Raw genomic sequence first — 21792 nt, forward strand, 5'->3', positions numbered from 1 at the left:
TAATAATTATTATAGTAAATAATTATATATATATATATATATATATATATATATATATATATATATATATATATATATATATATATATATATATATATATAAAAGAGTAACTTCTAATGTACTCCATGTCTTTGAACATTTAATGATTCAAGAAAAAATTAAATTTAACATAAAGTCTAGGCTGTAGTGACGAGCTGTGATACAGCGAAATTGTTTGCATGTGTATCACTATAATGCTCCCATTCTTGGGTTGAGCATATTTATGAGTCAAATAACAAAATAACAATCTCTCACAAGCGCATACTGCAATGTTCTTTTTTTGGGGGGGGGGTAATAATAAAGAAATAGAGCTTACGACGTTTGACAATGTTGATCATTGTAATTTCAACTATCTATTAGGTTGATGAGAAACTTCTTGCGAAATTTTTAACTTTGATTTCAAATGATGTATTTTAAAAAAAAGTTATCGTTATAATACCTTTACTTTATATATTATTTTAAAGAACGCTTTTCGCTCTATCGAATTATTTAAATTACAATCGTTTTAAAACGATTGTGTCCTTTCAGAACGTTGAATACAAGATGGAGAAATGTAAATTCGCACAATTTTCTTATTTCAATTCAAGCTAGGTTGAAAAGCTACTGAAACAATTCGCGATATTAACGAAGAATTTGGCCTAGGAGCTACTACTGAACGCACAGCACAATGGTGGTTTAAGAAATTTCGTGGCGGCGACGAGAGTCTTGAAGATAAGTGTAGTGGTCGATCATCGGATGTTGACAACGATTAATGAAGAACCTTAGTCGAAGCCAATCGACGCGCAACTGCTAGAAAACTTGATTATGAATTAGACATAACGTATACGACGATTTCGAATTATGTGAGAGAGATTGGAAAGACAAAAGCTCTTGATAAATGGGTGTCTCGCGAATTGAACAAGAGTCAAAAGAAATACTGTTATGAAGTGTCATTTCCCCTTATTTTACGCAAAAAGAACGATCCATTTCTCGACCAGGTTGTGACTTGCGATGAAAAGTGGATTCTTTACGACAATCGGCGACCCTCAGCTCAGTGGTTAGACGCCAACGAAGCTTCATGACACTTCCCTAAGTCAAAAATTGCACAAAAAAAGGTCATTGGTGGTATGCGACTGGTCTCATCCAGTACAGTTTTTTTTTTTTAATACAAGCGAAACTATTACGATGGAGAAGTACTATTAACAAATGGATGTAATGCATCAGAAACTTCGACCATAACACCCAATATTAGTCAACAGAAAAGCCCCAATTCTCCTCCATTACTATGCTCAATCACATGTTGCTTAACCGACCCTGCAGAAGTTGAACGAATGGGGCTACGAAACTCTGCCTCATCCGCCCTACTCTCCAGACCTCTCACCTACCGACTACCACTTTTCAAGCATCTCGATAATTTTCTGCGTGAGAAATGTTTAAAAAAAAACTAAAACATATCTAAAATGATTTCAACGACTTCATCGCCATCAAAACGTAAGAGCTGTGTGTGGCCAGTTGTCGTAAAGAACTATTTTTTCATCGCAAGTTACAACCCGGTCGATAAACGGGTCGTTCTTGTTGCGTAAAAGAAGGGAAACTGAAATTTCATGAAAGCGTTTCCTTTGGTTGTTCAATTTGTGAGGCACCCATTTATTAAGTTTCTTTGTCTTTCCAATCTCTCTCAAGTGGTTGGAAATCGTCGTATGCGTTACGTCTAATTCAAAACCAAGTTTTCGAACAGTTGTGCGTGGATTGGCTTCGACTAAGGCTTTAATTGATTGTTTTAAACATTTGATGGCCGACCACTACACTCACCATCTTTTAAGTCTTTCGTTGCCGCCACGAAACCACCATTGTGCTGTGCGTTCAGTAGTGGCTACTGGGTCAAATGTTTCGTTGATATCGCGAACTATTTCAGCAGCTTTTCAACCTAGATTGAATAGAAATAAGAAAATTTTACGAATATGCTTTTTTCCCGCCTTGTATTCAACTTTCTGAGAAAAAAAAGACAATTGTTTTAAAACGATTGTAATTTGAACAATTCGATAGAGCGAAAAACGCAATTTAAAATAATATATAAAGTAAAGGTATTATAACGAAAACATATTTGAAAATACATCATTTGAAATCAAAGTTTAAAATTTCGCAAGAACTTTCTTCTCAATCGAATATAAACACAGAAGTATTGTAGTGGAAACGCGCAAGTAGATTATGTACAAAAGAAGAAACACGTGTGTAGACAAATTTCAGTAGCAATACACATCTATACAAACTAATAAACTACTAGCAGGACCCGTGGAAATTCCACAGCGGACTCATTCATATATAATATATTGATGTTGGCATTCTATAAATGTTCAGTGTAAATGGAGACGCCCTGATATTATTGTAGCTCTTTTGTTAAAACTGCAAAAGTATTTCTCTTAGTTAGTAGAGACGGCCGGCAAAGCCCGGTCGTAAAATACGTCTAAATATAATATTTCAATTCTTGCAAATTTCGTATATATTATCAAAGAGTCAATTTTCTATCGATTCTTATATATTATAAAGTTATGATTTCATAAATAAATATATATATATATATATATATATATATATATATATATATATATATATATATATATATATATATATATATATATATGACTTGGGTGCATCAGTGCAGGGTATCACGATTAACACCAGTCGACAGATTCGAACCCAGCAACAGAAGCCATCTCTGGTTTCATTAGCAAGGACCTAATCCATTCGGCCACTGTTAACTGCTAAAATTTAAACATATGTTTTTTAACGTCTGTCAGAGTGATCTAATCATTATATGATGATCTGCGCATATGAGCTAAATTGACCGACTTTTTATTTTAACTGAAAGTGGTCAACGATAAGAAACGAGTCTCTTAAGAGGCTGACATAATTATTTACTATAATAATTATTAAATACCTAGAGACACTAATGTTTCATCCTTTCGGGAACCATCAGTGCAGGGTGTCACGATTAACACTGGTCCATAGATTCGAGATATATATATATATATATATATATATATATATATATATATATATATATATATATATATATATATAAGCCTAACGAATCCTAGAGTGGATGAAACGCCGAATATTCAGTGTAGCTTAATCGCCATATATATATATATATATATATATATATATATATATATATATATATGTGGCGATTAAGCTACGTTGTTTGGCTGTGGAATTTATTATATACAATCTCTCACATTCTGAAAATCCTATCATAAGTTGCTCGCTTGGTTAGTATTGCTGGATGGCATCGTCCTTTCGAGTTAAAACTCCTACTTGTGAGACATCAGCTTGGGGTTATTAGCTGGTTGTATGACCGCGTCCCTTGTTGAGACGAAGTAGGTTCATTTCACAGTCGGATTTCGGCGCGGTTTGCTTGATCTGTGTTGGTTAATTGAAATTCTTGTGTGCAGGGCGTTTGCTCAGTTGGTAGAGTGTTTGCCTTGCATGCAAGAGGCTCGGGTTTCGAATCCTGAGTTCGGATGTGTCTAACTGATGAGCCCAAATGAGGGCGAAACTCGAGTCTTGGACTTCCGGTTCTTTGACTGTCATGGCTCTTGTGTGGGCTGCGACGTTGTTTGTCTGTGGAATTTATTATATATATATATATATATATATATATATATATATATATATATATATATATATATATAACTTGAGTTCTTTCCGCTATAATCGAAACCGAAACGAAAACTTATGAAGGATTCTTGGTAAAATTATTTATAAAAAATATAGATGACTTGAGTGCCATCAGCTATAGTCGAAACCGAAACCAAAACTTATAAAAATCCTTGGTAAAATTATTTATGATAACAAATGGAAGTACATAATTAAACGGCAGTTACTCGAAAGCAAAAAGAAGTAAGCATAACACACAAAATAACACGCGCGCTATCGTATTAATTTAATATATAAAAGCTTATATGACTGTCTCCATATTTTCAAACTCTATTTCCTCCGAAACTAAAAGTCGCAGAGCGGCGCTAGGGTCTCAAATGATTGGATTTTTTACAGACCCTTTTTCATGGGTTTTTAGTTAAAATAGTATTTAAAGGGTCAAAGTATTGAAGAAGTCGTTACACATTTTGTACATTTATCTTAGTTTATTTTTAATTTTTAATTTTTAATCAGATCATATGCGTGTCACGTTGGTACATTCGTAACGTCGCCAGCTTTGAACGCTACAGTTTTGGTTTCGAGTCTAACTGATGGCACCCAAATACTCTTCTATTTTGTTTTACTTCTGAAATCACGACTCTATAATAATATATACGAAATCCGGACAATTTAAAATAATATATTTAAGCATATTTTTACGCCCGGGCAAAGCCGGGCGTCACCTCCGCTAGTATATAGATAAAGACGCATACTAAGCCCACTAAATAGTTATCGATACGATATTCTTATACTTATAGATATGACATTTTGCACTGTTTACAAAACAAAACAATTAAGTTACCTTTGTTTCTTTGGGTTTTTTGTTTTGTTTTTTTTTACAAGGTGGTCACCACTTATCAAGGCCAGGAAGCCACTCGGGGATAAGGGTTATTGCGTGTACAGTACGTTAGTGTTGAGATTTGATAGTGTCTTACTTAAGGGGGCGGTTCATCAGGAATTTGTTTATGTTGGACTTGAAGACATCCAGGTTGTAGTCAGGTGGGAAACAGGAAAACGTAACAAAGTTCCACGGGCATGCACTTCTAAGAAAGAAGGTTTGTTCATGGAATCTATCGTTTGGCACAGATAAAGAGTGGGGGGAAATTTTTGACAGTGGTTTCAGCTAGTCGGGTGTTTTTCGTGAAAGATTGGCGAGTTGGGGCCAGGGATTGGAGCTCAGAAAAGCACTTGCCATGGAAGTAATGGGAGAGAGGTTGCAGGGAAGAGAAAAGGACATCCCCCACTAATCCACGAAGCCTTTCATAATGTTTGCATATGAAATACATATGGAGTTAATTCTTGTTTCACAACGTTCGTTTATCTATGTTTATTGTTTCTTTTAATTGAAAATGTTTCTTATCGTTTGTCTTTTTGTGATTTCAGGTCATAAAGACCTTGGTGCTTGTTGTGACGATTTTCGTCTTGTGTTGGCTGCCACTTCACGTCTTCTTCTTGATACTTGACTTCCACCCAACATCGCAAACGATCCTCGGCCCAAAAGTGACAAGCATTTACCTCGGTGTCCACTGGCTTGCCATGTCAAACAGCTTTGCCAACCCGATAATATACGGGTTTACAAATGACAGTTTCCGGGTAAGTAGCAACGCACTTATTACAACATTCTTTGTTATGTATGTTTTATCATGACGTCATTAATATTATTGTCAGTTTAATATTTGAATGAAATAAAATACGCATCAAGTGCGCTTGAAAGCCAAACCACAACGTAATATTACGAAAACAAACACATATTTTACTTGTTTGAAATTTATAAGTTAAATATATTTCGGAGTTAAACTCCATCCTCAGTATTTTGTTTATAGTGGATAATTTCCACTGAAGAGCAGAGATTCTAATACCTTGCAATATTGGTTTGTTGCGACCTATGACCTTAATAAAAAAAAAAGTTATAATCTCGTTGGTCGCGTAATATGAGGAATGACTTATCTCCTTCGTCCTCACCCCGAGAAAGATTAAATAGCTTGTCTGCAGTCCGTTCATATGACATTTTATAGATAAGTTAACCAATCAAAGAGTCGAACGTAACGACTATTACAAGCATAAACAAAATCAACGCTCACGCAGATATTTCTTTCCTTGTTCCCGCTCTTCTTACGGGTCGCAGGTAAGTAAAGCCTAACTATCTTGCATCATTTTTTTCTGATATTATATAGATCAATTTTAGTATAGGGTTTCCAAAAAGTAACTGAAGAGTTGAAAATCTTTGTCATTTTGCCATTAATGATTTTTTTCTTTATCTTCTCTTCTCTTCTTCTATCTATCTTTTCTTCTTCTTCTTCTTCTTCTTCTTCTATTCTTCTATCTATTCTATCTTCTATTCTTTTCTATCTATCTTCTATCTTCTATCTTCTATTCTTTCTTTCTTTCTATCTTCTATCTATTCTTCTTCTTTCTCTTCTTCTTCTATATAAATAAAATGAACTCATTTTTTCCCGTCTGATTTTGACATTAATAGGATTAAAAATCAAGATATTTCATGCAAATATAATATGCACAAACGGCAGAACAATATCTGAAGTGTGTTATAGGCTTATTATTTCTCAAATTCCTCGATAATCTTAGATTTCTATACTTTTTCTGCTGAGAAGTCACGGCCAAAATCGGTTAAGATCAATGGAAGTGGTAAAATATTTTCTCTCTAATAAATTCCTCCTCCCCCTGCCACCACTTAACACCGTTTGGGGATCGTTCACAAGGAACAGTTGAGAAGAGAACACCGGTTTGGCTTCGTAGTTCTTTCATGTGAAGTTATTTAAAATCATTAAACTAAGCTGCAGTGCTCTGTGGCGTAGTGGTTAGCGTGCTGGGCAATTCACATTATATTTTCACGTTCGCGCCGACCTACCGTAGTCGTTTTTTTTTTTTGTTTTGTTTTCCTAAACAACTGGAATGGACTTTTCTTGGTGGCCGTTGCAGATGTTTTTTGTTTTTTTTGTTTTTTTTCACACTTTATTTTCCTACTTTTACTCATGACTCCGGGTTTGATCTTTCCTACTTACCTACCATAACATTTTTTAAAACTCCCCCCCCCGTCCCGGAAACAAACACTCGGGCAACGCCGGGTACCCCCGCTAGTATCAAATATTTTACAGATAATATTTTCGAAATTAATTATGGATAAGCATAGCATTAAACAACGTGCGCAAGTTGTGAAATTGTTTTACTAAAATCAGGCAATGCTTTGGCGACAACATTATCTCTCGCTGTGGCAATGCCAAATGGCCACGACCTTCCACAGACTTGATTAGTCCCGACTTTTTCTTGTGTGGAGATATCTTAAAGAAAGAGTCTATGTTAACAAACCCATAACTCTGCAAGAATTAAAGGAAAACATCAGGAACGAAATAAGGGAGTTAAATCGCAATCAAGAGATTCTGCAATCTGTTATGAATAATGTTTTGGAAAGAGCACAAATATGCGAAGCTGAAAATTGGCAACATTAAAAAAGACATCATGTTTTATAAAGGGTTTTTAATTTGGTGTGTGTTTCCTGTCTTAGTCAGATTGTGTTAAAATTACAGAAATGTATCATGAAAACTTACAAATCTATTTAAGTTCAAAATCCTTTAGTGACTTTTTGGACACCATATACAAACATATAAGGTGATCTCAACAAACCTGAAAATGCTTTCTGTGGGATGCTTGTCCTGTCCACCAAATTCCAATCATAAATATCGAACAGTCTTAGTTCTACTGCCGTTAAATGTTATGAGGGGTTATGTTGGTGATCGTCTTATTTCAGTATTTCTACTTTAGCACATCTTCTTTGTCACGTGATTTTAACCACGTGATTTTAATCACGTGATTTCTAGATGTGTAATTATCTTGAAGGAAAGGGTATGCAAAAGAAAACCGTCACAGGGCGATTCCGGAACTGAAAACGGCCATCGCAGTCAACATCAGTCGTCGCTGGAAAAATGGTTGGATCATTCTATTGCGCCAGTAGATATCTCACTGACGATGAAATTCTCTACCTGTATGAGAGCCAAGTACGTCCTAGGATGGAGTACTTTAATTGGGTAGGAGCTGGTAGAGGCACCCTATCCTGCCTTGACAGGTTTCAAATCCGACTTCGTAATTTAGTAGGTGATGCCTTTCTCTCATTTCTGCGACCTCTTTCCCACAGAAGAGACGTTGCTTCTCTCTGCTCTGTCGTTATTGTCATGGCAATTGTTCGTCGAAGCTCCGATCTATTGTCCCTCTCCCTTGCCAATCTTTCACAAAAAAAACACTCGTCAAGCCAAAATCACTGTCAAAACTTTTCCCCACTTTCTAGCGCTGCCTAAACTTAAACGTGGACTCCATCAACAAAGTCTCGTTTCTAGAACTGCCCGCCTGTGGAGCTTGGTTCCGCTGGTCTGCTTTCCAGCTGATTACAATATTGTCGTCTTCAAGTCCAACGTAAACAAGTTCTTATGGAACCGTCCTCTTAAATAATCTAATCATACCAAATTTCCACTATTAATGATTACTACGATATTGTCCCAACGACTACCGCACACACTTTAATCCTTATCCTCAAGTGGCCTCCGGACCTTGATATATGGTGAACCCTTTGTAAAAAAAGTGTATTTATAGTTGCAACATGGTATATTCTTCTGTTATGGCGATGTTTATTATCAAATCTTGATTCTGAACGATTGCGGATCTTGTTTGTGTCAAGACAAAAAAATTCCAAATTTCCATTTTTTGCACTAAAATATGATGATGCTGATGATGATACGCACCTGCTCCTTTTACTCCTATTTTAAAAGTGCCCTTTTCAGAGGAATGTATTATTGGTCTGTGCCCTACCGAGACACGTTCATTACTATATTTTTGCCGTTTTTCTTTTCACTTGAGCACCTGCCCTAAAAATGTTCTCTGCACTGCACCTCACTGATGTTATAATATCTCATAAGGTATCACTGGAAGAATACATAATGTAATTAAATCCTTATTAAGTAAGAGAAAAATCAAGGTTGTCCTCGACGGTCGTAAATCTAAACAATGATATAAATGCGGGAGTACCTCAGGGGTCTATCCTTGGATCTTTATTATTCCTGATATTCATAAATGACCTCCATGATAAAATTGTTTCTGAGATGGGTATATTTGGTGATGACACCACTCTCTATAACAAGCACGAGGGAAAAACAAATGAACACATATCTAAGGAAATGGCAGAAACACTAGAGGATGACATCCAATCTGTAGTGGGATGAGGACAAACATGGATCGTCGCATTCAATGCTGCCAAGACTAAACTTGTTTCCTTCAATAACTACAAGAAACCTTCACTATCACCAATAGCAATGGCCAAGAACACATTACCCAAGAGTGCTTCCTTTAAACTCGTCGGTCTAACGTTTACAGGGAACATGAACTGGAATAGATACATTGAGAGCATTGCCAAGGCTGCTACAAAAAAGGTGGGCTCTCTCTCTCTCTCTATCGTGCTAGAAAACTGCTAACGCCTGAAAGTATCCTGTACCTCTATAAGGCTACCATTCGCCCATGTATGGAGTACTGTTGTCATATTTGGGCTGGTGCATCTGCTGCTTGTCTGTCATTCCTAGACAGGGTTCAAAAGAGAGTGGCCAACCTGATAGGTCCTGAGCTGTCACCTAGGCTTCAGCCTCTGTCCCACCTACGAACTGTTGCATCCTTCTGCCTGTTCTACAAGTACTTTAATGGTGAATGTTTTGACGAACTACAAGCACTTGTACCCCCTCGACGTAAATACCTCCGACAAACCCAAACAAGCAGCTGTCCCACCCCTTCACAATAGAGATCCCTAGGTGTAAGAAAGCCTTCTACTCCAATAGTTTCTTCCTCAGAACTGCTAAACTTTGGAACTCCCTTGAAAGTGGACGTGTGTGCAAGGGTGTTGGTTGAGAAAGAAAAAAAAAAGGAAAACTGCGAGCTCAAAAAAAAAAATGGTAGTAGGGAGGCAGATTCGAACCCGTACCGCGAAGGAGGAAAAGAACATGAAAAAAACCTAACGTGTTTGCTGTTGCGCCCATCGCCAAACAAGAAGTGGTGAAGGTTTAAATTAAGGCTAGACAATTGAAAAGAGGCGATGACTTTTGAAAATATCGGCGAAAAAAGCGACCTCTTCCTGTAAAAAAAGTGCCTAGTTGAGGATGAAGTAATTAATGTTTTTGACCAAGTTTTCGATATTTGTCGTCCGGATCGAGCTTCAAAATGATACCAATCTCGTGAAAATCCGTCGCCTCTGTCGGAAGTTTTAGGCAGACATACATACATTTAAACGGACAGTGGATATTTATATTATAGATGTTTTAATACCACTATACAAACATTAGGTTAAGATTATGTTTCTACGTTCGTCCGAAAAACGAAAGAAAATTAAATTAAATAGGAATAATAACGTGCATAGACTCGAAAGAAATATTAGTCTTTGCAGCATATCTGCAGTATGCGGACGGCGGTCATCTCTTTTTGGTGCGTTTCATTAAACTGTCGCCAAGTGGCGCTTCTCGGTCAAAGAATAGTGGACAATTTTACTTCAATTCAAAAAATGTTTCGAAAAAAAAATCCAATATTGCTTTAATTCTGAAAAATGTTTCATTTAAATTATTTATTTGTTCGAAAAAAAAAATTACTTTTATAAAAACTAAATGTTGCTTTCATTACAAAATTTTCTTAAAAATATATATTTTACCCAATAAATGTTTTTTACAATTATATATTGATACATTTTTACCCAATAAATGTTTTTTACAATTATATATTGATACATTTTTATACAATAAATATTTTTCTGTTCGGAAAAACATTCTTGTTTGTTACTTATTTGACATGTTAATTGACCAAGAAGAAATTGGAGTTATCGCCGTCTGCATACTGCAGAAGTACCTTTCGTAATGTATTCAGATGAGGATACATGTTGTATTATTTTGATTAATTTAATGGAATCGTCCCAGACAAAGCATGAAGCTACTTAATGTAAAAAAAAAAACAGAAATCATATCAATGTTATAAACTAGCCAATAACAAGTGTTATGTGAGTATATTCCTACCAAGAAAACAGAAATTCTTACCCCTTTGTCAGAACAATTGAAATATGAAGACTGAAAGACAAAATAATGGAAGCGAGAGCTATAAGGCTGATGGAACTCTTATTTTGAATTTTATTCTTACACATTCTGGGCAGACGCAACCTCCGGCTCTCTTCAAATGCATCATATCTTTGGTGTATCTGCAAACAAAATGAAGGTTTTTGGGTTTTTTTTTTTACCTGTGTTGCTACATGTGAAAGAAGAGAGACAAAATGGCCGACTAATTTATGCACTTGAAGTGCATGATGGGAAAAGCAATGCATGATGGGAAAAGCAGTTTTTTTTTTTTTGTTTTTTTTTAAGTAGGACATAAAAGGGGGTGAGCAGGTTATTAAGGCAGATTAGAGAAAGGGGAGACGGGTGCCTTTGCGTTGGGTGAGCACGATGTCGAACTCGAAAATGATTATACTAATATATTGTTTTAGTTGCGACAGCCACGAACCAGGTAAAAGATTTAATTAATTACTGTGGTATTCTTAGTTATTTTCTTGATAAAAGCATTCTCATTGGTCAAAATTTTAGAGGTCACACCTACACATGAACCCGTGTTTTCCATGTTTTTTTGTTTTGTTTTGTGTCATGCTTTTTTTTTCTGGACCTCACACTACAATTCAGAGGACAGAACAATTGGATTAGATGCGTCTCACTTTCATTCAATGCAGAAAAAGTGAAAAAGAAAGAGGAGAAAGAGTACGCCAAACTAACAGGGAAGGAAAGAAAGTAGCTTAGTTTATGCTTCACGTTTGCCCGTCTCGCATTGCTGTTTGCTAATCTACCACAACTTCAACTGCCTTACGCACACCACGTAACTTGCCACCCCAAACCTTTGAACGGCTACAAGAATCCGCCCACTGAATCCTAACTGTATAATTAATCGAAGAAAATCGGTGAGGAATTTCGCATCATAAATCTCAACCGAGTGTACGGATTCTGCCCGGGGGTGAAGGTGAGAAGGTTATAACTGCTTTCGGTTAAATGGAATTAGAATGGATCTAGGCGATCCGTCTACGGAATTGACGTCAGATAAATATCGGTAATCGGAGACGGAGATTTAAAAACGATCCAGATTTACCGTAATTGACAAAGGATCATTAGTATCAAGTTTGATAGATGTACGACCTGAACTGATGGAAGATCTCGTCATTATATATATATATATATATATATATATATATATATATATATATACACGTGTATATATATATGTATATATACATATATATACATATATATATATATGTATATATACACATATATATATACATATATATGTATATATATGCATATATATGTATATATATGTATATATATACATATATATGTATATATACATATATATGTATATATACATATATATACATATATATATATATATACATATATATGTATATATATACATATATATGTATATATGTATATATATACATATACATATATACATTTATCTATGTATATATATATGTATATATACATATATATATGTTTGTGTGTGTATATGTATATATACATGTATATATACATATATATATATATAAACTTTTTATATTTTTTTTATATGTATCTCCGTGTTTCTTATCTGTTCTTTCCTTTACACACCTTCCTATTTTTACCTTTTTTTTCTGTCCTTTCTCTCTCTCTCTCTCTCTCTCTCTCTCTCTCTCTCTCTCTCTCTCTCTCTCTCTTCTTTTCTTTCTTTTTTAATTATTGACATTTTATAACGATCCCATGATCAATTTTGGTTTCGGTTTCGATTTTAGCTGATGGCACTCAAATATTTTTTTCTTTACTTTCGAAATCATGACTATATATTGGGTACAATATAATGTGACATAACTGATAGAGAATTAACTCTATAATAATAAATACGAAATCCGCGTAAATTAAAATATCAAATTTAAGCATTTATATATAAACTAGACTATCCGTGACCCGTTGGGTCAGTATGTTATATTAGCTATTGAATCAATGTATGAGCGTGACACTTGTGACGCAAAGAAAATAGTTTTTGTGGCATAAAAGAGACATTTCTATGAAAGTATATTAAAAATGAAAAAATAGAATATAGATAGATTCCTATGAGTCGTTCTGTTTATAATTGTTTATTAAAAAAAAACTTACAGCCATTGAATTATAAGTAGTTTGCCATACTTATAGTAAATCTGCACTATTCAAATTTTGGATATATCGTTTAATTTAAACGCGGAAAAAAAACAATTGGGACGCTGAAAATGTACACAGTAAAACAATACGTTGTAAAATGCTCTTATAGTTGTCAAAGGTTAAAGTAGATTTATTTGTAAGAAAATTGCGTTAAAATAACTTTAACGTAATACGGAAATGAACGATGTAAAAAAATACAGGAAGTATTAACAATTATTTAGATAATTTAAACGCGAAAAAAATCAATTGGGATGCTGAAAACGTACACAGTAAAACAATATGTTGGCAATGGGACAAAGTTGATTTATTTGTAAGAAAATTGCGACAGTATACTTGTAATACAGAATAGTTGCAAAACATCCTCACTCTTCCCATGTTAAATACTAATTTCTAAATAATAGCGTTAATATTTCAGTGCGCAGGTCAAATTCTGCAAAAGTAGCGATTTGTGTTTATTTGTTTACGCTGTTATGGGTTTATGTTTATGTACACATGCGCAACTGGAAGTCGTAAACCGGATGTTTGGTTATAACACTCGTTACAAGGTCATTTGAGTTTTATAATTATATAGATTATTAATTTCAAACAAGTAAAATATTTATTTCTTTTTCTAATATTACGTTGTGATTTGGCTTTCGAGCGCACTTGATGCGTATTTTATTTTATTCAAATTCAATCAACATTCCTATAATGGAAACTAGCAGGACACGGGTACCGGCGTTGCCATGTGGAAATATAACACAAAGCCAGAACAGATTCGATAAAGGACCCTATCTGAAAGCAAATAAAACTTTGGTTGCTAATGGAGACCATGGCTGCCTTGTGAAATATTGGACATCAGCTGCAGTGGCTAAAGTTAGATCATCTGGGTTCTACTGTCGGACATTGTCTGGCAGTGATAGCTAGCAAAAGCCAGTGGCTGTCATCGTCAGCACTGGTGGTTATTAGCGATTAGTGCGATTGATTGTGAGTACTGATGTTTACTGGGCATAATATGCGCACAACCTATAACTTGAACATTCCCATATTTCAGATTTGCATTAAATCTGATCATGTCATTCGACAATTGAGAATGCTTCTTTGAATTTATATTCCTGCTTAAAATGCCTTAAGCTTAAGTCTTAAATTTTACATATATTTTAAAATCAAAATCATGTAACTGATGTTGAGGAAAATTAGAATAAAGGTGCTAGACATAAGGTTTAGTATCATTATATCTTGATTTCAATCTTCATATTATATATATCATATATTATATATTATATATTAACGTATCATAATGATATAAAAGTTTTGCTTGCTTGGAGATATTCCTCAAACATATATATATATATATATATATATATATATATATATATATATATATATATATATATTATTTTTAAAATGTAATTATCCACTGACACGTGTTTCGTCGTCTACGACTCATCAGAGTGGCTGTATCTAGCGATATTCGAAATCGGGACTCAACGGTAATGAGTCTAAACCCTTACCCCTGGACCATCTCGCCGACTGTCTGGACATATCGCGATTTACTTAGATTTTGTTTTGTTTTGGTTTTAGCGATAATAGTGTTGGGACGATTAATTGGAATCGGAAAAATCGGAACTTTTCGGGGTATCGGAATCGGGAAAATTTGAGCCTCATTTTCGATTCCAAACCGATTCTTTTATTTTTCCCCCCTCCCTGGAAATTATAAAGAAACAAACGCAGATGTATTTATTTATACGAACAATTTCTTTTTAACGTGAGATGTTTTTATTTATTTACAAGGAGAATATTTATTTATAACATGAAAGTAAGGGACTCGGAACCAGGATTTCTGGGTCCAATTTAATTATTTTATTGGTAAATTATTGCAAAGTAAATAATCAAGAGTTCACTTACTTTTATTGCATTATGAAACCCTTTGAAATACTCGCACTCATTTTAGCGCCCAGGTTATAAAAGTAAACACGTTACCCCTCAGAGTTCACAATTAAATTAAAAGGGTTTCTGGCGCCGACCTGATCCTGTGTTGTCTGGAATGCTCATCTTTGAAATAATCCTGTTTTATTGCATTTATCTTTTTTCCATGAAAATCACATATAAAAATCTCGGGTTTGTTTTACTGTACACATAGATTCGAAAAAGGTGTCAAAAAACAAATATATAACAACTAAATGTTATCAAAGACAAGATAAGTTACTTTTCTATCAAACTGGATATATTTTTCGTGATTTTATTCTATGTAACATGTTTATTAAGCTCGAAAAGCATAGTGTTTACTGATGTATTAGAAAATTCAAAATGGCGCCCGACTCTCTCTTTAACACAGTAAGTTTGGGAAAATGTGTTATAAATAATAAACTAGACAAAATACTGTTATAAATTCGCTCAATATATGTTACCATGACATAAGTTGACATATATTCGGTGTGTTTTTTTATAGTATTTTGTCTAGTTTATTATTTTTTATAACACCTTTTCCCAAACACCGTGTTAAAGAGAGAGTCGGGCGCCATTTTGAATTTTCCAATACATCGGTAAACACTGGATGTTTTTCGAGCTGAATAAACATGTTACATTAAATAAAAACAAAATATATATCCAGTTTGGTAGAAAAGTAACTTATCTTGCCTTTGATAACATTTATTTGTTATATGTTTGATTTTTGACAACTTTTTCGAAACTATGTGTACAGTAAAACAAACCCAAAATCTCATAAGTTCATCCAAACTTGGGACAAAATACGTAAAATATGAACGTTTAGAAATTTGTCAAATTGTAAAAAGAAATTATGCATGCATTAAAAGGTGCCTGGAAAAATCGACCACGGGAAACTCGTCCACGGAAAACTCATCCATTTTTGCTAGGTATGAAAACTTGTCCAATATTGAATAAATATCGATCGAAAACACATTTTATAACTGCTTTTGAATTGTTTTTTTTAAAGAGACTACACCTCCATGATATTTTAAAGATATTTTTTGCTTGTTTACTGTTGTTTTAATAAAATAAAATCGATTTTTCTAAGTGTTCGTTTTCTACAACGTTTTGTAAGTGTTCAGTGATTTAATTTTTTTCAAAGCGTTTATTCAGTTTAAAAAAAAAACAAGTAGTGTCGAGTGTTACTTTAGAACAAAAATGATGTCCGACAAAAAAATAATAATAATAATAATGGCGCCCAAAAAAGAATTAAAGATTATTTTACGTTAAGTTTATATTAGAACCTGATTTTTTCATTCTAAATACTAAAGTGTTTGCTTTTCTTCCGTCAAGTTTTTTAAGGTTTTCACACGTGATCACCTATAAAAGTAATATTTCATTTTGAAATAGGGATTTAGATGAGTGTGTTAATCTACAGATTGGTCATCTATATATTTATACTGTTAAGTTTTGAGACATTGTGTTGAACAAAGATGGCGGCGTACTTCAGATCAGTAACCAAGATGGCGACCAAGAATCAAATGCGGTCCGTGGCGTAGTTAACCTCTTAAGTTCTGAGATATTATGATCTGAACTACGCCGCCATCTTCGTTACTGATCTGAACTATGCCGCCATCTTTGTTCAACACAATGTCTCAAAACATAACAAATACAATAGCGTGTGTGTTCTTTTGTGTGTCACACTTTCCGGCAAATTTAATTGTTTGAAATTTATTCTGGAATAGACATTTAATTTCGGAATACATTTACGAACGCTCTAGGTTCTAATCGATTAGCGTGTTCTCACTGCTATATCTGTTTTTAATACTATAAAATGTGGGGTTTTATCTTTCAAAAGTTGTTAAGAAATAATTGATTTTAAGTTATTCCGTAATAAAAACGATAAAACAACTCGGGCGGTAGGGACAAAAATTAAGCATTTATTTTATTTTTTATTTTTTTCATTGTTTATTTTTCTTTACATTTGTTTATTGAGAGAGAGAGAAAGCGAGAGCGAGAGAGAGAGAGAAAGTGAGAGAGAGAGGCGCTGAGGTCTTCGTTAATTTAAAATATTATCGCTACTACTACTAATTGCTGTAACATGTAAACAAAGCCCAGATGCATGTTATGAAACCTCGAACTTAGCCACACGTTATTAGCGAAACGAAACTGGTGCTAATGCAGAGTGATCCGCGCTATTTTTTACATCGCATTTCCACGTTTAATTAAAGTTTTATGATATGTTTTTATTCAATTGTAAGGTTAAAGTACAGAATAGGTACAAAACACCTTCCCCTCCCTATGTTAAGAACGGCTTTTTAAATAATAACGTTATTATTTTAGCGCGGATCACTCTCTGCATGAGTACGAAGGCTTTCTAAATAATAACGTCATTATTTCAGCGCGAATCAATAAGTGCATTGGTACTATTTTATTTAATACTTGTTAGGTGAAAGTACAGAAGACACTCTCTGCTCCCCATGTTAAGAATGGGTTTCAAAAATCATTATTTCGGCACGGTTCTTTCTCTGCAAAAGCACCAAAATAAATACCAAAACAACCCTAACCCTAGCCCAGAACACCTCCCCTCCCCATGTTAAGAATGGCTTTTTAAATAATAACGTTATTATTTCAGCACGGATCAATAAGTGCATGAGTACCTAATATTTTTATAAAAACATTAAATTTAAGTTTATATATATATATATATATATATATATATATATATATATATATATATATATATTAAATGACAGTTCCTTTTTCTAAATAAATTATTTTATTAGAACATTGTTTTAACTAAAATAGTTTAATGAAAAACTGCTTTTGGTACATAAAATATTTCAATCTATATATTAATACGATAGCGTGTGTGTTATTTTCTGTATCACATTTTTTTTTCTTCCGAGTGCCTGTTGTTTAATTGTTATGCCTTTCCATTTCTTGTAATAAATAATTTTACCAAGAATTCTTCATAAGTTTTGGTTTTGGTTTCGATTATAGCTGTAAGAACTCAAGTTATATATACATACATTCTTTTTTTTCTTCATAAGTTTTGGTTTCGGTTTCGATTGAAGCTGATGCACCCAAGCCATATGGATATATTTTTATTTTTGAAATCACAGGTTTATAATATATAAGAATGGGTCGAAAATTGACTCTTATAGTAATATACACGAAATCTGCGTAAATTAAAATATTATATTTAAGCATATTTTACGACCAGGCTATGCCGGACGTCCCTACTAGCTTAGATATATACTTTTGCAGTTTTAGCAAAAGAACTACAATAATATCATCTAGTGTCTCCATCTATGCTGAACATCCACAAAAATGCCAACTTCAATATATTACATATGAAAGAGTCCACTGTGGAATTACCACAGGCCCCGCTAGTTATTATTATTATTATTATTATTATTATTATTATTATTATTATTATTATTATTATTATTATTATTATTTAATCACTTGGCGTTTTACACCATTCATTATTAATGAATGCTCATTGACAATAACCAGTTGTGTTTCCTGAAATCTGCACAAGTTACTCCGATCCTCAGCATAATAGCTGTTGCAAGTTTGAGGTCTGGTTTGTGTTCTCCTTCCTAGATCGTTCCATACTCCAGGAACCTTTCTGTGGTATCAGCGGAGGCTAATTCCACCATGTATTTTTTTATGCTGCGGTTAATTTGTGGGATTTCTTGCAGTTTCAGTTCTCTTGGGCTTGTGTGGTGTTTTTTCAATGTTTTCGCCCTATTTCTATTTATACTTTACAGGACTTTTCCTAGTTCTCCTTTAATTATTGGTATTATATTGATTTCCTTCACGTTGCATATTCCTTTTAATTTTCTGGCAAGTTGCATATTCTTTCTGCACATTTTTGGCCTTCTTGACCTTCACCTTTTGAACGCCTGGGACAACGAAACCTACAATTTGATAGTTTTCTTTCTTCTTCGTTATTATCATATCCGGTCTTCTTGCTTAGATCAGCTTGTCTGTGCTTTTCATTTTCCAATACGCTATTGTCTATATTATTTGGCTACGTGTTTGTATAGTTCTAGTAATTCATCCTAATTTTTCGAATCTCTCATGTAAATGTAGTGAATAAATCTAATCCAACATTATTACTTGGCATGAATAATAAAAAAAAACAAGTGAAGCATGCATGGTCCCCCGTGAATGCACAGGCATAAAAAAATACTAATTTCTGTATTTGCCACCCCTTAGCCCCCAAAAGTCCCCAGGAGATGTGAAATCTTGGTGAAAATTAGCAAATAGTGCAGTTTTATGCCTTAACATGTGTAAATTTGAGTTCTGCACCATGTAAAAAAGAAATGATTAAGTCCATCATTCCCCCCATTTAGCCTTAAAAGTCCCCAAGGCCTTAACATATTTAAATTTGAGTTGAACATCATGCAAAACTGCTAAATAGACATATACACAAAAATTTTGGACAAACATGGGAAAATAGTGTCAATTTTAGCCATTTTAACCCGAAAGGCATCCCAGAAGGAGAGGCGACCGAAGTTTTCCCGGAAAATTCGTTCTGTTACTTTTTTACTCATACCATGTTTAATGTTTGTGCAATTTTTTTTGAAAAGTTTCAAGGCGTAGTTATTGAGAAAAGTGCGGACAGACGAACGGACGAGCGGAGAAGGGTGAATTTACAGGTCCACCCTCCTTTTGTCGGGGGACCAAAAATATTTCAGAACATGTCAAATAGGTTCATAGTTTTATTGCATGGTTTTGTCAGGATAAGTAACACCACGTGGTGTATTGTGATGTTATGTTTATTTTATCTGTAAACAACCATAGCCCATCTCATACTTACATTGCATGTTTTTTCATATATTGTGAGGGACAAATGCATCCTCTTAAAACAATAGTGCAGTGGATCTCATAAGATTTGAACTCGCATCCACTGTGGTTAGTTGTGATAAGATTTAAACTCGACGTAATAGGTTAAATACGCATAGTTTCTTTCGTCTCTTTTACAATTCAACTGTTTTCATTTCGTTTCTGAATTTTTTTATGGGGATTAATTATTTGTATTCTCCTTTGGACTACTGTTCTCATCTTGAATGTTATTTTCATAACATTTCAGTCGATGTAACCTCCGATCTTCTTCAGGTGCATCTTGTCGGATCTTTTTCCCCTGTCATGCCAAAACAAAGAATTCATTAGATACGGTTAATTGAACAAAAGTTGTAATTGTATCCATAGCTTAGACCAAATAGATCCAACAGTATGTTTCTGAATTTTAAAAGATTGTATTATTTGGATTATTCGGACTACTGTTCTCATCTTGGAAATTATTCTCGAATCTTTTCAGTTGATATAAACTCCGCCCTTCTTCAGATGATTTGTTGACTCGGGAATCTTTATCTCGAATTCGAGAATCTGTATGAAATTTCGAATGAAAACTCTTATTTAATCCACGGTGGTAGTTTGCTCTCGTGCCGCAAGCAATCACTGGGTAGACGTTTTAAGCAATTCGTAATTCTATGCTTAGTATCGCCACCATTGAGGATTAAACCTTCAACCCCAGAGGACTGTCACTGAGAACTTATTATTACTTATATCCTTTACGTCGCGGGTCCTTGAGCTGAAAAATTTTGGAGGTTACATCGGCTGAACCGTTGTGAGAAAAGGATCCAAGATACGAACATTCTAAATAATCCAAACATTTCCTATAGGATAAGAATTCGGTATACCCAATTCCATAGTACATTAAGCTAATAACGCACACACGCACACCGACCCTCAACTAATATATTGTCGTCTACGATATTTGACAAAATTACTCATTATTTAATAATTATCATGCATCCTGAGTGGAGTAAATTTAACTCCCAAGTTTCTTCTTTCTAAATTTAAAGACAATGGATGCCTTCTGCAATCGGTATTTTGTAATGAAAAAAGGGTTTCACAATCTTAAATTGCATTTTTCCTAATCTGATACTACTTAAATCTCCTAACAATGATCGATCCAATAGGATTGGGAAAACGCTAAGATAAAATGAGAAAGACTTACTAAGGGTCACTACTTACGAAGGCCCAAATACCACTCGAGGATAAGGTTTAATGAGCGTTAAGGGCCAATAAGACAACGTGATGATCGGTAATAGTGGAAATTGGGTAGAATTCGATTATTTAAAGAACTTGTTTACATTGGACTTGAAAACCACTATGTTATATAAGAAAACCGCCCCACGGTATTATGGTCCACAGACTGGTAGTGCTAGAAAAGAAACTTTAATGAATTTTCTTTTAGTTTTTGACACAAATTGTTGACAGTGGAGTAGCTAGACGATATTCTTTCAAACAGCATACCAAGGCTTGCGAGTCTTGTATCTCTGTATTATTTCTACTTTTAAATATACGGCACCTAATATTTCTCAAACGGTCACTTCCCTAAATTATGCTCAGGGCAATTGTTACTTAACAGTGGTAATTCGAAGAGAACCAGTGTTACAACGCAATACAGGCTTAAACTAGGTGAGCAGCAGTAATCAATGAAACTAATCCACAAAAGATAACACGACACCGAGTTTCCCTCGTTGAACGGGAAAGTGCATAGCCACCATCTTTATATGTGCGTATATGTAAGCGTTTATTGCGTATTGTGTTGCCTGTCAAGCATTCACTGATGTTCTGGTCAGCTAATCTCTAATCAGCATTCCAATTAGGATCTATCAATCCGTCTTGATTAAATTGCTGGAATCTATACTTTTCCGGGCTTTTTTTATTGCTACTACGACAGACTCTAATTTTACAAGATCTACGTAGAAACAGATATGTTGTTCGATAAGTCAGGTTTATTGTTACAAAATTTATGTGGACTGTGTAGATTGAATTTAACCGTAAACTAATGATGATTGTTGGCAGCCATCCGTTTCGGGAGACCATGGTGTAGCAG

At 34.3% G+C, this 21792-nt stretch overlaps 1 protein-coding gene across 1 annotated transcript in view; it reads left to right on the top strand.

Annotated features, from left to right (window-relative positions):
* Positions 1 to 21792, top strand: part of LOC145285860 (substance-K receptor-like) — a 370056-nt gene that overhangs the window by 340506 nt on the left and 7758 nt on the right. Inside the window, exon 2 of the mRNA XM_080134301.1 lies at positions 5101 to 5310. Coding sequence (XP_079990427.1) covers positions 5101 to 5310 — 210 coding nt within the window. The remainder of the gene's footprint in view (positions 1 to 5100; positions 5311 to 21792) is intronic.

The sequence above is a fragment of the Euprymna scolopes genome, chromosome 10 (genome assembly GCF_053919585.1).
Source record: "Euprymna scolopes isolate OS-2025 chromosome 10, ASM5391958v1, whole genome shotgun sequence".
Lineage (NCBI taxonomy): Eukaryota > Metazoa > Mollusca > Cephalopoda > Sepiida > Sepiolidae > Euprymna > Euprymna scolopes.